This window comes from Lutra lutra, chromosome 2 (assembly GCF_902655055.1).
Source record: "Lutra lutra chromosome 2, mLutLut1.2, whole genome shotgun sequence".
NCBI classification, from domain to species: domain Eukaryota; kingdom Metazoa; phylum Chordata; class Mammalia; order Carnivora; family Mustelidae; genus Lutra; species Lutra lutra.
This window is the reverse complement of record NC_062279.1, coordinates 75,898,177-75,916,766: the sequence shown is the minus strand read 5'-3', so window position 1 is coordinate 75,916,766 and position 18,590 is coordinate 75,898,177. Positions and strand designations below refer to the sequence as shown.

The 18,590-nt window shown below is 39.0% G+C and overlaps 1 protein-coding gene across 2 annotated transcripts; it reads right to left on the bottom strand.

Annotated features, from left to right (window-relative positions):
• Nucleotides 1–430: 430 nt before the first annotated feature.
• On the bottom strand, nucleotides 431–3,225 carry TKTL2 (transketolase like 2). Of its 2 annotated transcripts, XM_047719902.1 has the most exons (2): nucleotides 1,495–3,225; nucleotides 431–731 (listed from the first exon to the last, which is right to left on the bottom strand). In XM_047719902.1, the coding sequence occupies exons 1-2, from the start codon at nucleotides 3,077–3,079 to the stop codon at nucleotides 583–585; spliced, it is 1,734 nt and encodes a 577-aa protein (XP_047575858.1). In that variant the 5' UTR covers nucleotides 3,080–3,225; the 3' UTR covers nucleotides 431–582. The 2 variants fall into 2 exon arrangements, with proteins under 2 accessions (XP_047575858.1, XP_047575857.1); XM_047719901.1 differs by having other exon boundaries at nucleotides 638–3,225.
• Nucleotides 3,226–18,590: the final 15,365 nt, after the last annotated feature.

The following is an 18,590-nucleotide window of genomic DNA, read 5'->3' as shown; positions in this document are numbered from 1 at the left end:
CGGGGGGAGAGGGAGACAGAAAGAATCTCAACAGACTTCCCGCTGAGTGCAGAGCCCTGAGGCCGGGCTGGATCTCACACAGAGATCTTGACTCCATCCAAAATCAAGAGTAGGATGCTTAACTGATGGGGCCACAGGTGCTCCTGATATATCAGAGTAATTTTAAATTTAGTTTTGGACTTCAGGTCTATCTTGATTTACCTGTTATTTTTTTTCTTGTATTCCAGCCAAATAATTTTTGCTCTCACAATTAAAAGGAAGGAGTCTATTTAAGATATGGCTTTTCAGCCCATACATTTTTCTCTAGTAATTTACCTCCAGCCTCGAACTTTTTCCAGGATTTCTGTTAGGGGACATGCCTCTTTCTGCTTGTGGTCTAGAGAGACTATCAAGGAGAAATGAAATCACATGTCCATGGAGCAAACTAAATAAAGCTGTTTGTTTTTAAATGCTTTATTACATCAGTGCTAGTATCCTTAGATGAATACAATCAGATTATCCATGTTTTGGTCACTGAGAGGATGATACATTTCTGAAAACTCACAAAACAGTGAAGCATGCAGATTAGGACTAGTGATGCTTTCATCTCTTTATGGAACAGTCATGGCAAGCAGTACAGTACATCATAAGAGCCTTTACTGCAGCTGTACAGCTTCTAAACTGCGGAGGAGAGATGAGGCAGACATCAGAGGAAATCTCCAGGCAACTGCAGTCAAACATTACCCAGGAAGCTGCAGGTAGGACAGCATTACATAAAAGCTCAAACTTGCTTCAAAACCTGGCCTATTGAAGTATACAATTCAATTCACATTTCTTTTTCATTTACAAGGAACTTACACACATTAAAGAAACTTATCTCTATGTTGATTCCCAATCCAGTTATTTGTGCTCTTACAGAAAACTCTGTATTAGGTGGCTGTTGGTTGTTTTGTTATTTTGTTACTTAAAATGTTAAAACCTACTTTCATTAAAAAAATGAGAGTGACATCTGTATATAGGATGACAGTTTACCAGAAAGGTAGTTGACTTGAAATGCTGAATTAGGAATGAAAAAAGTGTTCAATGTCTCCTTTAAAAAAAAAAGCATAATAATATAGATATAAATGATGGTTTAGTAACAACCATGAATGTAATAATATAAAGATGCCAGTGTTTTGGGATCAAAGACTGACAACAGACTAACTCTAAGAAATCAGCTATTTTAGTTCATTAAAGTATTTTTCACAGCTGCTATGATGTGTCTAGCACTGATTCCAAATTTATCCAGTAATTCAGTAGGTTTCCCACATTGAGGCACTTCTGACACTGCCAGCTGATGAACCAGGATGTCAGGCTCTCTAGAGACAGCTGCACATACAGCTTCTCCAATGCCACCTTCCCGGTAGTGATCCTCCACTGTGATAACCTGGCCACCAGTAGCTTTTGCATTGGAGATGATGTTGGCAGCATCCAGGGGTTTAATGGTAAATGGGTCAATGACACGGATAGAGATACCTTGTTGAGAAAGACTGTCTGCAGCTGCTAAGGCTTCGTGCAGAGTGACTCCAGCTCCAATAACTGTGACTTTGTCATTAACGCTCTGGCGGATGACCTTGGCCTGTCCAATCTCAAAATTTTCTTGTGGGGTATAAATAACTGTGGTTTCTGGTTGGCTGGTCCGAATGAAGCACATCCCTTTGGTATTGGCAGCCATATAAACAGCATACTCTGTCGAGACAGCATCACTTGGATAGAAAACAGTACAATTGGGAATGCTTCGGAATATGGCTAGATCTTCCAGGGCCATCTGGGAGGGCCCATCTTCACCAGTGGATACCCCACAGTGGGAACCAATAAAATTGATATTGGTTTGAGATATGGCTCCCATTCGTATCTGATCAAATGCTCGGGTCAAAAAGGCAGCAAAGGTACTGACAAAAGCAATGGTTCGACCACGGGTGGCACAGCCTAGTGCCACACTCACCATGTTTTGTTCAGCGATAAAACACTCAATAAAACGCTCAGGGTGTTCTTCATTGAATATCTCGGAAAAGGTGGAGTTTTTGGTGTCACCAGCCAAGACAATAACTCTGTCGTTTGCGTGGCCCAGTTTCGCCAATGCCAAACCGTATGCTTTCCTAGTAGCTACCCTGTCTCCAGCCACATAATCAGGCAGACAGGTCATTTTCACATTCCTGATGTTGACTGGAGGTGAGTCTTCAACGGGAAGTTTCGGAGTGAGATTCCGGTTGGTCTGTATCTGACTCTCAATTAATTTGATGATCGCATCTACTCTCTCTTTTGGCATGGGCTTTCCATGCCAATCTTCTGCATTCTCGATATTCGGAATACCTCGGCCCTTGAAGGTCTTCGCCACTATGGCCGTGGGCTTGCTCTTCACTTGAGCTGCTCGCCAGAACGCTTGGCATAACGCCCCCACATCATGGCCATCCACTAAGTACGTATTCCACCCAAAGGCTTCACAGCGATTCTGATAGACGTCTGTGCAGTGCTCAAGGGGCGTGACTCCACTTTGTCCCAAGCGGTTCACGTCGAAGACTGCCACCAGATTGTCCAAACTGTAGTGCGAAGCAAAGGCCAGAGCCTCCCAGACAGAGCCTTCCGAGGACTCGCCATCCCCCATGAGGCAGAACACCCGGTAGCTGGCCTTGTCAAAGTACTTGCCAGTGTACGCCATTCCGCACGCGGCGCCTAATCCTTGCCCAAGGGATCCCGTCGCCACATCCACAAATGACAGCCTGGGGGTGGGATGTCCCTCCAAGTCACAGTGGATTTTCCTCAAGCTCAGCAAGTCGGATTCGCCGATGGTGCCCAACTCTGCCCAAGCCGCGTAGAGGATTGGGGCCGCATGGCCCTTGGAGAGGATGAATCGGTCGTTGTCGGGGTGTTCCGGGTCTGTGCGTTTATACCTCATGGTGTGGAAGAAGAGCACCGCCATGATCTCCGCGGCGCTGCAGCACGAAGTGGGGTGGCCGGAGCTGGACGCACACGTGGCCCTGATGGAATGGATTCGCAGGCGGTTCGCCACGTCCCGCAGCACCTGCACGGTGCTCCCGTCGGGCTGGGAGTCGTCTGCCATGACTGCACTCTGCTGGTTTCCTCAGAGCAAAAGCTGCCGCTGCACTCTTCACAGTTCTGTCGTGCGACCACCGCGCCCTGGTCCCGCCGCCTTCAGGAAACGAGCTCTGCCAACGGCCACTGAGCCTCGAGAGGCTTGGTTGTGTTCCTCGGGACCCAGTGCGACACCCGGGGGTCACCGTCCGCCTCCGTTCCTTCACGCACTGCCGTGTCCTTCCGCACCCAATAGAATGGATTTTTTTTTTTTAAGATTAATTTTGTCACTTGCCTGTTTAACATTATTAAAAATAATTAAATTTCTTTACCCCTTTCCTCATGTAAGTTCAAAAGCGGTCTTTCTTACTTCCATGTGCTAGAGGAGGCTGTTTGTGAGGTTCTGCTTTTCTTTTAAAGCATTCAGCATATAGCCAAGAGTAGGAAGAAAGTCTTTGCTGAGCGTTAATAGAAATGATCCAAAGTCGCTTTCAATCTAACCAGTATGGCAACACTAACGCTAACAAAGACTTTCTCAGAGCAACTGAGAATTCTAGCTCTGGCTCACAGGTAGAAGCACAATGACTTATTTGACCAAAACTTGCAGGAAGAACAAATGTAAAACTACTCAATGTTAGAGTATCTACTACTGCAATTTTCCCAGTAGACCCTAAAATACTATAACTCACTATGAATAATTTTTAATACAAAGCTAATTTACTTACACTCGTTATAAAACTTAATTTGTGACATTGAGCTCTTCTAGCCGGTATGGGTCATTGCATGACATCAGAAAAATAAAAAATCGACAGTATATTCCTTTTCATGTTGCGACGGTAAGCATCTTAATTCTTGAACAATGGTACTTAATATTGACTTGACATCAAAATCATGACATAGAGAACGACAATGAAAACAAAATTATGCTTGGGTTCCACCCTAAAATGAGTAGTTTGAATTTATGGGAGTAGAGTCTGGGAAGCTGTATATTTCTCAATGCGCCTGTTGAGTCTAATATTTAGTTGAAGTTAAGAATAGATAAATTGCAGATAGAGTTAAGACTGGTGGTTCTTTTTATTTTTTTTTATTTTTTTTTAAGATTTTATTTATTTATTTGACAGAGAGACAGCAAGAGAGGGAATACAAGTAGGAGGAGTAGGAGAGGAAGAAACAGGCCCCGGCTGAGCAAGGAGTCCCATGGGAGGCTGAATCCCATGACCCTAGGATCATAACGGAGCTGAAGGCAGATGCCTAAACAACTGAGCCACTCAGGTGCCCCAAGACTGGTGGTTCTTAATATTGGCTGTAGTTTAGAATCATCTGGGGATTTTTAAAATCTCATGTCCAGGCTGCATTTCAAACAAATTAAATTAGAATTTCTCGGTGATGGGTACAGGTATCACTAATTTTAAAAGCTTCCTAAATCATTTCGATGTTCAGTCAGGCTATACACAACTAACTCAGTGTGGTCTTGCTACTTTTCATATTCTCTCACATTCTATCTCAGAAAAACATTCTAAATATTATTTGTTACTTGAACTAATTCTACCATTCTAGTTTTTAAGGATACATAGAGTAAACCATCATACCATCTACCATTCTAATTTTTAAGGATACATAGTAGAGTAAACCATCATGGTATGATACTAACTAGATCTTAAGATTTGCTGAAGGAATGTTGGAGTTGGAAAAGTCCTTAGGGTCACCTTGGATTCATTGCTCCTCATGCTCGTTGCAAATTAATGTTTGTTTATCCTTTTTAGACAAATAAAGGAAGAGAAAATAAAAACATTTGATTAGGGCTGAGAGTAAATATGGGAATTAGAGAAAAAAGTATTCACGGCATCATGATAGCATGCTGCTAGGGCCTGACAGGAAAACAGTTATAACAAAAACAAAGGTAACACACCATTATTTTGCCTGAGGAGAGCTCTAATAAATCCAAATAATTGGTAAATAACATAGCATAAATATGATCTATGAAGCAGTGTTCACACGGCGTGGGAGATTTAGGAACTTCTTAACATTTCAAGTTCCCCAGTTTTTCCATTCATTTAAAGTATTGCACAACTATTTCCCAAAGTATTAAATAGAAAGTTATTAACACAAGTATAGGTCAATTTTGTTAAGAAAAGAATGTCATCTTGGAGATTTAATACCCTAAATAGTGAATATCTTTGTCATTCAATGAGATTGTATGGGTTTTTTATACTACAAAGAAAATAATATTTTATAAATTGCTTGTAAAACATTTAAAAATGTTCTGTGATTTTTTAAAGGGAAGTCTAGACAGTTATATATAAATTATTAATACTTTCTTTAAGCATGTAATCCTTTAAAATATATTTTAAAATATATAATTGAAAATAACCATGTAAACAGGAAGTATACAAAATTTGGTTATGCAAAATCACCCAATGTGGCTATGAATACAACTTAGTCAAATAAATAAAAGAAATGATACCATGTTCTATTTTCTCCATTTAGAAGAGGCTATTACTGACAAAAGTCCTGCCAAAAATTTTTAAACCAACATCTTAAAAATTTAGTTGTCTTGGAAAAAGTCCATCGCTCATTTTAGAGGTCATTTTGGAATTTTTCTGCAAAATAGGAAGAAACTATGTATTTATTTTGGCTTATTCATGCGAAGTAGGGATTGGCAAACTCAAGTGCCTAGTGTGCTAGGAGGTACCATAAGTAGGAGATGGATGTCGGATATAAAATAAGAGGATTGGAGTGGTTTATGACAAACTGGAGAATACAAGCCCACTTAAAGACACTGAAAATTGAAAAAAATTGTGAACACTTTCTGGACAAAAAAAACCCACAGAAACCAAAAAAACCTATCTTGAGTCTGCTGGGTTTGACCTCTGATTTAAAGTCTGTTAAAAATAAATTAAATGTATTGTTTTGTCTTTGTTTAAATTTTCCACTATAACCTTTTTTTCATAGTATTTGTAGTAGTGTGTATTCATAAACCTTTTTTTTCAAGTATTTGTAGCAGTGTGTATTTCAAATGAAAATAAAACCTAGCAGGATCACTCGTACAAAGAGCTGTGGAGGGAAAATGTAAATAGCAGGAACTGTCATTCTAGTATGATTTCTACTGGACTGCAGTAGAGAAAATGAAACATACATACAGATTACAAACATACATGTCAGATTACTTAGGAGGTCTACACTGATTTGTGAAAATATATATTTTTGCTATGTGAGAGTGAGTTATTATTTAGAGGTTAGAAACATTGAAGTTTCACTTATATCCTACCTGTACTGTTAAATTTTGTTAAAATGGAATTATATAAAAGAAAGACACACACACACACAAAAAAAAGAAAGACCCACTTGCTGACTTCATCTTTTTTCTTTCATTGTTTGAATTTGGTTAATTTAGTAGGTTAACTATGGAGCAAGTGAGGGTAAGATTCTTATATTAAGGCAGGAAGATTCTTGGTGCTCTACTTACTTGAATTATTGCTTTGAAAATTATGACAGATACTATTATTGTCTGTGATACTTTTCCCATAATTTCCCATAGTTGAAAGAGTTCTTTTATTTTGGGGAAAAGGGAGGCAGGCAGTAACATATTTAGGAAAGTAAATGCGAAGTACTTCTTACATGAATAAATTCTGGGACTGTATCAACTGTATTTTGGGACACCTGGGTGGCTCATTTGGTTAAGCGTCTGCCTTTGGCTCAATTTATGATCCCAGGGTCCTGGGATCAAGTCCTGCATTGGACTCCTTGCTCAACCTGGAGCTTGCTTCTCCCTCTGCCTGCTGCTCTCCCTGCTTGTACTCTTGCTCTCTTTCTGGCAAATAAATAAATAAAATCTTAAAAACAAAACAAAAACACTGTGTTTTATATTGAAAGTTGCTAAGAAAGTACATTTTAAAAGCTTTCACCACACAGAAAAATATAACTAGGTGCAGTGAAAGATGTGTTAACTAATCTTACTGTGCTAATCATTTCACATTATATACAGTGTATTAAATTATTACATTGTATACCTTAAACTTACACAGTTTCATCAATTATATCTCAGTAGAGCTGTGGGGAAAATAATGTGCTTCTCTGCTAAGCCTATTATCTCTTAATCTGGTTTCACTGATTTTTTTTTTCTGTTCTGCTTTTTGAAATAGCTAGTAATTTAATAGTAGTAGTAAATGGTGGACATTATTTTGCAGTGCTAGATTTTACTTTGTTAAAGTATTTTAAAGAGTGTTGGATTTTGTTCGATTAGGTAGCTTGGTGATCTTAAGAATTTTAAGTTTATTAAGGCAGACAGACATAAAGTAGGCTTCACTCTGGTGTTAGTTTAGCTCACACAAAAGCATAGCTTCTCTGAGGTTTCTCCATTGAAGGCCCTGAGTGTCAACATGGATTCTCCACTCTCGCTGGTCAAGACTCAGATATGTCTCAGCCCTATGTGAGCTCGGGAAATGTTTTTATTACTCCCAATTGTCACTTGCCTGGCCTTGTAGAAGTCCACCTTATACAAGGACACCGCTTTGAAGATGTCTGGAGGATGGTTGCTTTGGCAGCACATATACTGAAATTGAAGATTTCTGGAGGTCTTTCTCCAGGCAGTTTCCATCTTGTAAGAATTCTGCCTCCAAAATTTTAGCCAATTCAGCACTCTGGAGCTCCAGCCTCTCTTCCCTTACCTCACAAGACTGTCTTGCCCTGTGTAAGATAGTCTTCCCTGTAACGCTGTCTGGAAAGTGCCTCTAAGAAGATGATATGGCTCACCTCATTTGTGTTTCTTCTTCAGGATTAAAAGTCTTGTACTGTCTGTTTTCTAATGTGTGAAAACTTGTATAGTTTGCTGTGTATAATTTGTCTAGTTTTCTAGTTGTTTATAGCTAGAGGGTCTCATTCCAGTTACTCTGTCATCACTTCAAATGGTATTTGAAAGTGTTTTGAATGTTAATAGCTTATATGGGGCAGATACTCTCCATTCTCTATTGTCTTTCACATAGTGACATTACCACTCTGACCCCAAAGACTTTGGAGTTTGGGATTCCTATCTGTACCAGTTATTACTAACCATTTTGGTGTCATTTAAAAAATATGTCCCCCAAAGCTCAGTCTCATAGAATCTCCATTAAGAACTGTTAAAAAAGATCATTTTGTTACAGTCACTTGAATTTTCCAGAGAGACTTCGAACCACTGTTAGACACACAAAACAGTTTCCATTTGAATGGTTTTAAATTAAACTCTCTAGAACACATCAACTATATCTACCTTTCTTCTTATAAAGGGTACATGAGCATTAACTTTTTCTTTGATGACTGATGGTCATCATTATAAACACTGGCTATTATACTTTATTGAAATTCAGTCAAATAAATCAAAATAACTATTGAGAATGATGTCTGAGGAAGGTTATTTCAGTGTCTTTATTTAGAATAAATGTTCAGTTTTTATTACTGTATTGTAGTATATTTTTCAAGTTATATGGCTATGGTAACAAAATAACCATACAAAAAAAGGAAGTAGCTCCAGGAAGATTTAAGTTCATTTCTCCTACGTATAAATGTTCAGAAGATGGTGGAAGGTCAGCCTGGTCAGGCAGCTCTGCGCAATGGGCCTTACAGAGTCCCACGTTCTTTCTTTCAGTCTAACCAATCATTCCTTCACGTATTGCCTCATCTGCAAAGTGGAAGGTGGAGGTTGTCCTATCCACTTCCTCTCCCCATAGGAAAGAACAAACAAGCAAACAAAGATAGAAGAAAGGTAATCAATTTCTTTTACAGGGAGTGATCAGAAATTATAAATTTCACTTCTCATATTCCATTGGTGCAAACTTACTTGCTAGACACACCCAACATTAAGGGATATTGGGAAAAGTAGCTTTATAGCCATCACTCTGTCAAAATTTAGGGTAGGGGGTTATAATACTAAGACAAAAAGGAAGAACCGATACTGGTAGATAATTCAAAATGTCCACCATATATTAATATTTAACTTTGGCTGTGCTATGTACACAATCTTGTAATAATATTTATTTACATTGTTTTCGAGTTCAAAACACTTCATCTTCAAAATAGTGCTTTCTATGCTTAAGAACCAAAACAGATTTTGTTCACTAAAAAATGACAATTTATTTATCTCTTTATTACATAGCTGATAGATAATAGGCTTATGTAATGCTCCATAGGCGAATCGAAGATGGTTCTTGTCCTCCAGATACTGGACTTAAGTCTAATAGAGAAGACAGGGAGGCACACACATACTTACAGTAGATGCTTATGGGTGCCAAGTATAAAACCAGGGCAAAGGAATTCTCTCAGCTGGTAACCAGGGAAGGTGTCACCAAAGAAGTAATCCTTGGCCTATACTTTGTAGAATGGGTAGAATTTTGGTTAGCGTAAAGAAGAGAGGAAGTGAACAAAGTTATGAAAGCAGAAAAGAGAATTTCTAATCAGACAGGAAGAAAAAATTCATGCTGAGAAACAGTGAGGGGGAAGGCCAGAAGCCTGCTTTTTTTTTTTCTTTTTTGAGAGAGAGAGAGAGGGAGCGAGCATGAGCACAGGCAGACAGAGTGGTAGGCAGAGGCAGAGGGAGAAGCAGGCTCCCCACTGAGCAAGGAGCCCGATGTGGGACTAGATCCCAGGACGCCAGGATCATGACCTGAGCCGAAGGCAGCTGCTTAACCAACTGAGCCACCCAGGCGTTCCAAGAAGCCTGCTTTTGAAAAAACCCTGAAGCAGAGCCAAGTGGACTGTTTCTCAGTCTTCTTTTGTTCTCTTGCTTTTGGGTCAAGGCTGGTACAATAGAAAGATTTTCATCATCTGGATGTCTTGGTCATTGCAGTACTTTAGAAAATTGCTTTGACAGGGTTAGGAAAGATAGACTTGTAGAAAAAATAAATGTAAGGAAGGTGCAGCTATCGCAACACTACACAAGTCAGTTGATAAAGGACTTAAGTAGGGAGTTCTTTGTATTGTTAGCGCCATAAAATATACTTATGGTCCTGAACATTACATTTAATGCAAGCAAATGGAATTCTTTGACAAGACTGAGAACGAGGAGTGGAGAAAGCAGTGGATTTGCTTTGGCGAGTGTTTGATGGGTTTACCGAAGCAGAACAGCTTAAACAAAAAATTTACTGTCTTACAGTTCTGGAGGCTAGAAGTCCAAAATCAATGTGTGAGTAGGGTTGATTCCCCTGAGGGCAGTGAGGAAAGGATCTACTCCAGGCTTCCCTCCTTGGCATGTAGATAGATGGTTGCCTCCTCCCTGTGGTTCTTCACATCCTGTTCCTTCTATACATGTCTGTGTCCAAATTTCTCCTTTTTATAAAGACACTTATTGTATTGGACTAGGGCCCACCTTAATGATCTTGTTTTGACATGATTACTTCTGAAAAGACTATCTGCAAATAAGATCACACTCTGAGGTAGGAGTTAGCACTCCAGCATATCTTTTGGTGGGGGCACAATTCAACCCATACTGCTTTGTAACAGCATAATTCCCATATTCTCACGGCATCCTCCCTGTGTGCATGTCATGTGCAAATTAATCTTTTTGTCAGGATGAGTCATATTGAATTAGGGGCCCACCCTTCTCTGGTAGTGACCTCATCTTATCTAATTACATCTGCAATGGCTCTATTTCCCAATGAGATCACATTCTGAGGTACGAGGGGTTAGGACTCTCACACTTGCAGCCTAGACTTAACGACTAGCCCTTTTATTTCATTTGCATTAACACATGTTAATGACACCACAATCTTTGATCACTTTAAGCATGAAATTCAGCTGTTTTCAATCATCAAAATTTATAAAATACACAGTTTTCAAAATTCAAACACTGTAGAATGGAGTAAAAATTTATTTTCTGAGCAACTCCAACCTCAATCTTTGTTTTTAAAGATTTTATTTATTTATTTGAGAAAGAATGAGAGAGAGAGAGAGAACACAAAAGGAGAAGAGTCAGAGGGAGAAACAGACTCCCTGCTGAGCAGAGAACCTGATGCTGGACTCGATCGATCCCAGGACTCCAGGATCATGACCTGAGCTGAAGGCAGTCCCTTAACCAACTGAGCCACCCAGGCACCCCTCCAACCTCAATCGTAATCTCATTAACTACCAGCAATTTATTGTGTATTCTTCTGGATATTTTCTATGCATGAATAACAATATACACAACATTTTTCCACATAGGTTACACATAGACTGAAATCGTTCTTTAAAACAGCAGCAAATAATTGTTCACAGATATGACCAGGAGATGATAATGGCACACAGAGAGCTTTATTTGGTAGCAGCTTTGACAGATTTGCATTGGGAGGGAAGTCCTTCAGCTCATGACGTCTTCTAAAGGCAATGGTGAAGGTCACCACCCAGAGTAAGAAGAGGGGAATTAAAGAGAGGTTTTGGAGAGGGAGCTGTGTGTCTAAGAGATGTCAATCACCAGCTTGTGGGGAGACTCTAAGAACTCTGAAAGGCAAGAGTAGCTTGGGGTCTTTATAGCCCCAGAGTTCATCTTACTTATAGTCAACTGATTTCTGGTGATGGTTGGATATGCCAAGCAAGGGGGCTCTAAATGGTTAAAAAAAAAAAAAAAGTCTCCTTTTCTGAACTGTGTTTCAAAGAATCTGATGCATAAAAATTTGAGTTTGGCCCCACCTGGCTTTTGAGTTACCAGGTCCCACCCAGCCTGCTATGAAGGTGAAACAAAAAAGGCCCATATACAGGGGCCATCTTTAAACCATTTACATAACAACTCCCTATTGAAAGACATTTTGTAATCTCTCCCCAGAAAACATTGTTACAAACAGGTCAAGAGAAAAATTATATCATGTATAACAAAAGGCTAATTTTACTAATATAATCAGTATTTCTAAATATAAGTAGGCTAAAATGAAAAAGTAGCGCAGGCTACTCCAAAATCAACCCCCCAAAACGATAGGAATGGGAAGGGATTGGCGGCTGGAAGTAGAATCACAACTGTGAGAATTCCTAGGAGGATGGAAACTAGCAAATGATGGGGTGGGAGGCAGGCAGAGAACACAACAGTCGCCTGGGAGGAGGACATCTGTGGCAGCTGGGGGAGGATCTGGAGAGGGTGTAATTTTAGCTCCTGTCTCTCTTACTTCACCTTAGTAACGTGGAACATCAGTGGCCTCCCAGTATCGTGAGGCACTAGCAGAGAAGCTAGAGCCCGCTAAAGTAAGGTGCTGATGAGAACAGGTACAGGAATGTCGGTCGATGCCTTTGGACATTTGCGCTTCTTGGCCACAAAGGTTCTCCTGTCCCTGGAGCTCTCTCCTCTGAGACTTGAGCCTCTTGTCTTCAAATTTTCCAAAGAGGACACAAGTGAGAGTTTGACTTTCAGCACTTCCCCAATACACATTCTAGGACAAGAGAGCTGATTCCATCAGCAAAATGTGATGTCACAGGTTAAGAAAAAGACACACCGAAGAAGTACAACTGCTTGAAAAGAATGTTAAAAAAAATAATAGTTAAATTGAACAACACATGCCACATAAAGCACACTTATTGGAATGGATGAACCAATTTTTTTTAAAGATTATTTATTTATTTGACAGAGAGAAGGAGCACAAGCAGGAAGAGCAAGCAGGCAGAGGGAGAAGGAGGAGTGGACTCCTCGCTGAGCAGGGAGCCTGAGGCAGGGCTCCATCTCAGGCCCCTGTGATCATGACCCGAGCCAAAGGCAGAGGCTTAATGACTCACCCGGAACCAATAATTTTAAATAAGCATAATTTCCTCAATGGGTTGAGAAAGAATATGGTAACAAAGCAAAAGGGTAAGAAATTACTTTAAAAACAAAATATATGTGTGTGTGTATGATAAATATATTACATAAGATATATGTTAAAAATAAAAATTGAAATGAAAAGGACAATAGATGGAACATATAGCAGGATGATTATATCAAAGGATAAATAGTAAGTTGGAAAGTCAAAATAGGAACTCACCCAGGGACAGCAGAAATTAATAAAGAGATAGAAAATATAGAAGAAGGGTTAAACGGTCTGTAGAATAAAATTATCAATCCAGATAATACAAATTCCAAAAGGAAATTGAAAGAAACATGGAGTACCAATATATATAAGGAAATACCAATACCTTGACATACTATAGAGAAACTGAAGAACAAAGGCAATAGAAATCATTAGAAGATTCCATAAAGAAAAGTAATCCACTCACAAAGGAACAAAAATTATACCAACATGAGACTTCCTATTAGTAATACTGGATTCAAGAGACAATGGAATAATATATTTGCACTTAAAAATTTTTTAATACCTCTTGCAGTGAAAGTATAGCATACAGACAAAAGTACGCATAAAACATATATATAGTACATAAAGAAAAATTATAATGCAAACACCAAGATATCCACCACTGAGGTTATGAAACATCACTGGCCACTTATGAAAGTATCCGTGAAAAATGTAGTGCAGCTCATTTGAACTTTTTATAAATGGAATTCTGAACTTTTTATAAATGGAATTTTACTGTGGCCAACATTTTGTCTATATTTTTTACACCATGATTAGAAATTTATCTGTGTTTAGCCATAGCTATAGTTTGCTCATTTCACTGCTTTATGGAATTTGCCACAGATTATTTTCCTATCCTTTTGTTAAGGGACAATCAGATTTTTTCCTAATTTGGACTATTATGAGAAATACTGCTATAAATACTTTGTTTATAAATCCTGAGATACATGTGCCAGAGTTCCTAAAGTATATGTTTGGGAATGACAATGCTGGGTTATAGGATGCACACATTTCAATGTTTTAGAGATTGCCAAAGTGGTTTTCCAAAATCCAAACAAAAGCTTTCTCTTGAGATCAGGAATAAGAAAATGATGGCCACTATCACCACTAATAAATGCACATTTATTAGAAGATTATTTATTTATTTATTTGAGAGAGAGAAAGAGAGAGAGAGAGAGAGAGAGAGCATGAGAGGGGAGAAGGTCAGAGGGAGAAGCAGACTCTCCGTGGAGCTGGGAGCCTGATGCGGGTCTCGATCCCAAGACTCCAGGATAATGACCTGAGCTGAAGGCAGTTGCTTAATCAACTGAGCCACCCAGGCACCCATAAATGCACATTTTTACCATATTAAGGAAGTGCTTGTTCTATCCCTGTTTGTATGTATTTATAAAATCTAAAAAAATTGAGTCTGTAATTTTAATGTGGGAAGATATTTGAGTATCATTTTAAAAAATGATAATGGGATTATGAAAAGTTTTCTATTCCTCTGCATCCATTTTGTTAGGTTATATTTTTTTCTAAGATTTTGTCCATTTTATTTAAGTTTATTTGGTCATAATTCCCTTTATGTGTACATAATATGAAGTAATGTCAGCATGCTTCAATTATGATATTGGTTAATTGTATCTTTTCTAATTTTTTTAAGATCCTGTAGGAATGTATCAACCTTATTGTTCTTTAAAAGGAAACAACTTTTGAGCTTCTTGGTCTCAATGTATATATATATATACATACATATACATATATGTATATATATACGATTTTAATAATTTCTGCTCATTATTTTATTTTAACTTCTGCTTTGAATTTCTTTTGTTGGTTTGTTGTTTTTGGTTTTTTTGCCTCTTGATATGGATTAGTTCATTAATTTTCAGCCTTCCTTCTTCTCTTGTATTTACATTAAATCTCCAGTAGTTACACTAAGGGTAATTACAGGGGTGCCTAGGTGGCTCAGTGGGTTAAGCCTCTGCCTTCGGCTCAGGTCATGATCCCAGGGTCCTGGGATTGAGTCCCGAATTGGGCTCTCTGCTCAGTGGGGAGCCTGCTTCCCCCTCTCTCTTTGCCTAACTCTCTGCCTACTTGTAATCTCTCTGTGTCAAATGAATAAATAAATAAATAAAGAGCTAATTACTGCTTCAGGTGTATCCCACAAACTTGGATATGCAGTATTTTGTTATTTTTTTTCAGCCCCAAGCATTTTCTAATATCCATTATGATCTCTTTTTTAACATACGATTTTTTTGGAAGTATAATCCTTGATTTCTAAGTGTACGGAAATTGTCTAGGAAATTGTCTAGCTACCGTCTTGTTGATTTCTAGTTTAATTGCATGGTGGTTAAAGAACACATTCTGTTAGATTTCAGTCCTTTCAAATTTGTCTAGACTTGCTTTCTGGCCCAATATATGATAATCTTGATAACTATTTAATATATGTTTGAAAACATATGTGTTCTTACAAGCACTGGAAGCAGTATTCTGAACAGATCCATTAGTTCAAATTATGTTGGGGTCAAGTCTTTCAAATCATTCTTAGTATTTTATCAGCTTGTTCAATTAATTACTGAACAAAAATAATTTCCCAACAAGGCAATTTGTTTTTCTATTACTCCTTGAAATTTTATCAGGTTTTCCATTATATATTTGGGACTATGGTACTAGGTAAATATAAATTTAAAATGGAAACTTTTTACTTTTTATCATTACGAAGTGACCTCTACTTTTCTTGATTTTGTATAACATTCATGTATTTATACTAACATTCTTTCAGCTAGTATTTGCTTAGCATATGTTTTTCCATTTTTTATTTTTCTGTTTCCTTATATTTTAGATGTATCTCTCAAAAACAGGATGCAGCTGTATGTTTTAAATCCAGTATGAAATATTTATTTTTTAATTGGGAACAGTTAGTACATAATTATTGTTACATGGATTTAAATCTACCACCATATTTTTGTTTTCTACTTTTCCTAATGTCTTCTGTTTCTTTTTTCCCTCATTTCCTTGTTTTGAGTTGTCTTTTTTTTAAAGATTTTATTTATTTATTTGACAGAGAGAGATAACAAATAGGCAGAGGGGCAGGCAGAGAGAGAGGAGGAAGTAGGCTCCCTGATAAGCAGAAAGCCTGATGCAGGGCTTGATCCTTGGACCCTGGGATCATGACCTGAGCCGAAGGCAGAGGCTTAACCCACTGAGCCACCCAGGCACCCCGGAGTTGTCTATTTTTTTTTTTAAGATTTTATTTATTTATTTCACAGAGGTCACAAGCAGGCAGAGAGAGAGAGAGAGAGAGAGAGAGAGAGAGAGAGGAGGAAGCAGGCTCCCTGCAGAGCAGAGAGCCTGATGTGGGGCTCGATCCCAGGACCCTGGGATCATGACCTGAGCTGAAGGCAGAGGCTTTAACCCACTGAGCCACCCAGGTGCCCCATTTTTTTAATCATTCCATTTATAATCTCTATTTGTTTCTGTCCTATTCAAAGTTACATATCCTGTTCCTATTATTTTAGTGGTTGCTCTATAAATTGTACAAGTGTTCCTATTGCATCAATATCTAATACTAATCATTACTTAACCCCTACATAAATACACACACTCATACACACACACACAAGCGCGCGCACACACACACACACTCACTCAGTGTATTTGTTAAAGCACAGAGATTTTCTCTAACGATGTCTCTGAAATATTCACAGTGGTTATTGGGTCATGGGGACATTGTATTGGAGGAGAAGGGGGGAAATTCATTCTGCTTATCAGAGTGGTGTATATCACATTAAATCATGACCGAATGTTAGTCATCATTGTTATTTGTAAGCTTTCTTTGTATAACTCACTTGTGCATTTGCTACAGAGTATTTTGAGCATGGTGTCTTGCTCATAGGCAATATTATTTAGAGATTGAGTCTGAACGGGGGAAAATTAAGTCTTTTGTTTTCAAAACCCAAATTAAAATGAAAAAATAAATCTCAGGATATATGTTTTGTTGAGTTGTTAGCAATTTGAAATTTAGGAATGGGGTAGGAGCAGGTATAGATTTTGTGATTAGCTAGACAATTATCAATAGCTGAAACAACCAGAATAAGAATTGAGTGCTTACTGGATTGCAGTAATATAGTCCTCAGGAAGCTGACTGGCACTGGGCTGGACTCAGGGAATGAGGTAGGGAGGGTATAAGTTGTACCATAAGAAATTGTTAGAGCATAGCAGTGAAGTTTAATGTTTTGGATTAATTGGAGTCCTCAATAGATTAATGTCTCCATAGTATATATTGCAAGGGTGACTTCATAGTATAGATTCACATAGAATGCATTTTCACACACTTAAAAACCACATGAAAATGTCTTGCCCCTAGATTCATGGATCTTCTGGTCACAAATTCTTGTTTACAATTTCATCTATTTTTTTGAATGGATATATTTGTTGATGAAATACATGTACCTGCACATATCTATCCAGGCACACTGAACTTTTACCCTGCCTGTGGCTTCTTCCCATGCCTACTTCTCTCTTTTCATTCAAGTGAAAAGTTCTCTCCTGACCACACTCTACTCAGACTCTCCAAACTCTTTTTCATCTAGGCCTGGAATTTTGGATTTCCTGTTCTTCTCTGTAGTGTTCAATTTTAGCAAGAAAGTCAGTCTAGCTAGAGTCCCCAATCCTCCACATCTGGTTGACCTCGATATCTTTATCTAATGAGGTTCCTGATCCTCCACCATCTTCCTGGTGATATTTGATCACTGTGGACTGTATCCCAAGAATCTTGTTAGGTTGGTTTAGCCAGAATGCCCCCTTACTCCTGATGTCTCCTCTTAGTAATTTTCCATCCATCACCCCTCATCCTGCTCCTTGGCTATAATTTCCCACCTGCCCAAGCTGTATCTCCCATTGCAAGTCCCCTTAGCAGTGATCCTAACTGCTATATAAGCACCCCCCCGCATAAAGTCTGCCTCACCATCCTATAACAAGCCTCTTGAATAATTCTTTTCTTTATTATCAGTCTCTGCTCAACTTATTTTCAAGAGGATCTCAGAGACAACCACGTGTAAAACAACTTTTCTGCCTATTCCACCCTCTTTATTTTCTTCAGAGTAATTTTAGACTATTTGAAATAATAATACTAGTTTTATTTATTTACTTATTTATTTACTAACCCTCGGAGCATCCCCAAAGTCTGGCACACAGTAGACAATCAAATATTTGTTTAACGCATATAGGGTCTGTGGAATCTTAACAAACACAGGTAAAACGCAGACTCTTACACACTGTGAGAAGAAAACAAACAAAAAAAGGGGAAGGGGCCTTGGGTATGTACAAGGGCCCTTAACGGGTGAGGAAACTGAGACTCAGTGGGGGAAGAGCCTTGCTCAAGGTAACGGAGGTGAGCAGAGGGTCTTTTGGCACACTAGGACGTGGGCCATCTCCTAACAGTCTAATGGCGAGGGGGCCAGCCTCCGCGAGGCAGGAACCTCCCAAAGGAGAGCCTCGTCGAAAGATGCTATTCAGCTGGGGGCTGTACGTCAGGGTAGATGATGCGGGAGTTCCTCGCCCGGGCCTGGGACTCTAGTAGCCAGGAGCGTCTAGTGTCGGTAAGCCCAGCTCAAATGCCAGGCCTCAATGTGGACACTGGGCCAGTTTCACCCTCACGTCCCAGGCCCCCTCCTATCGTGTTTGGCAAACCCGCAAGGACGCTGCGGGCTGGTCCCGGGCTGAAAAGTTCACTACGGGATAAAAAGACTTGGTGTCGGTTCCCGGGGACGTTTTAGAGAGACGTACTTGCCCCTC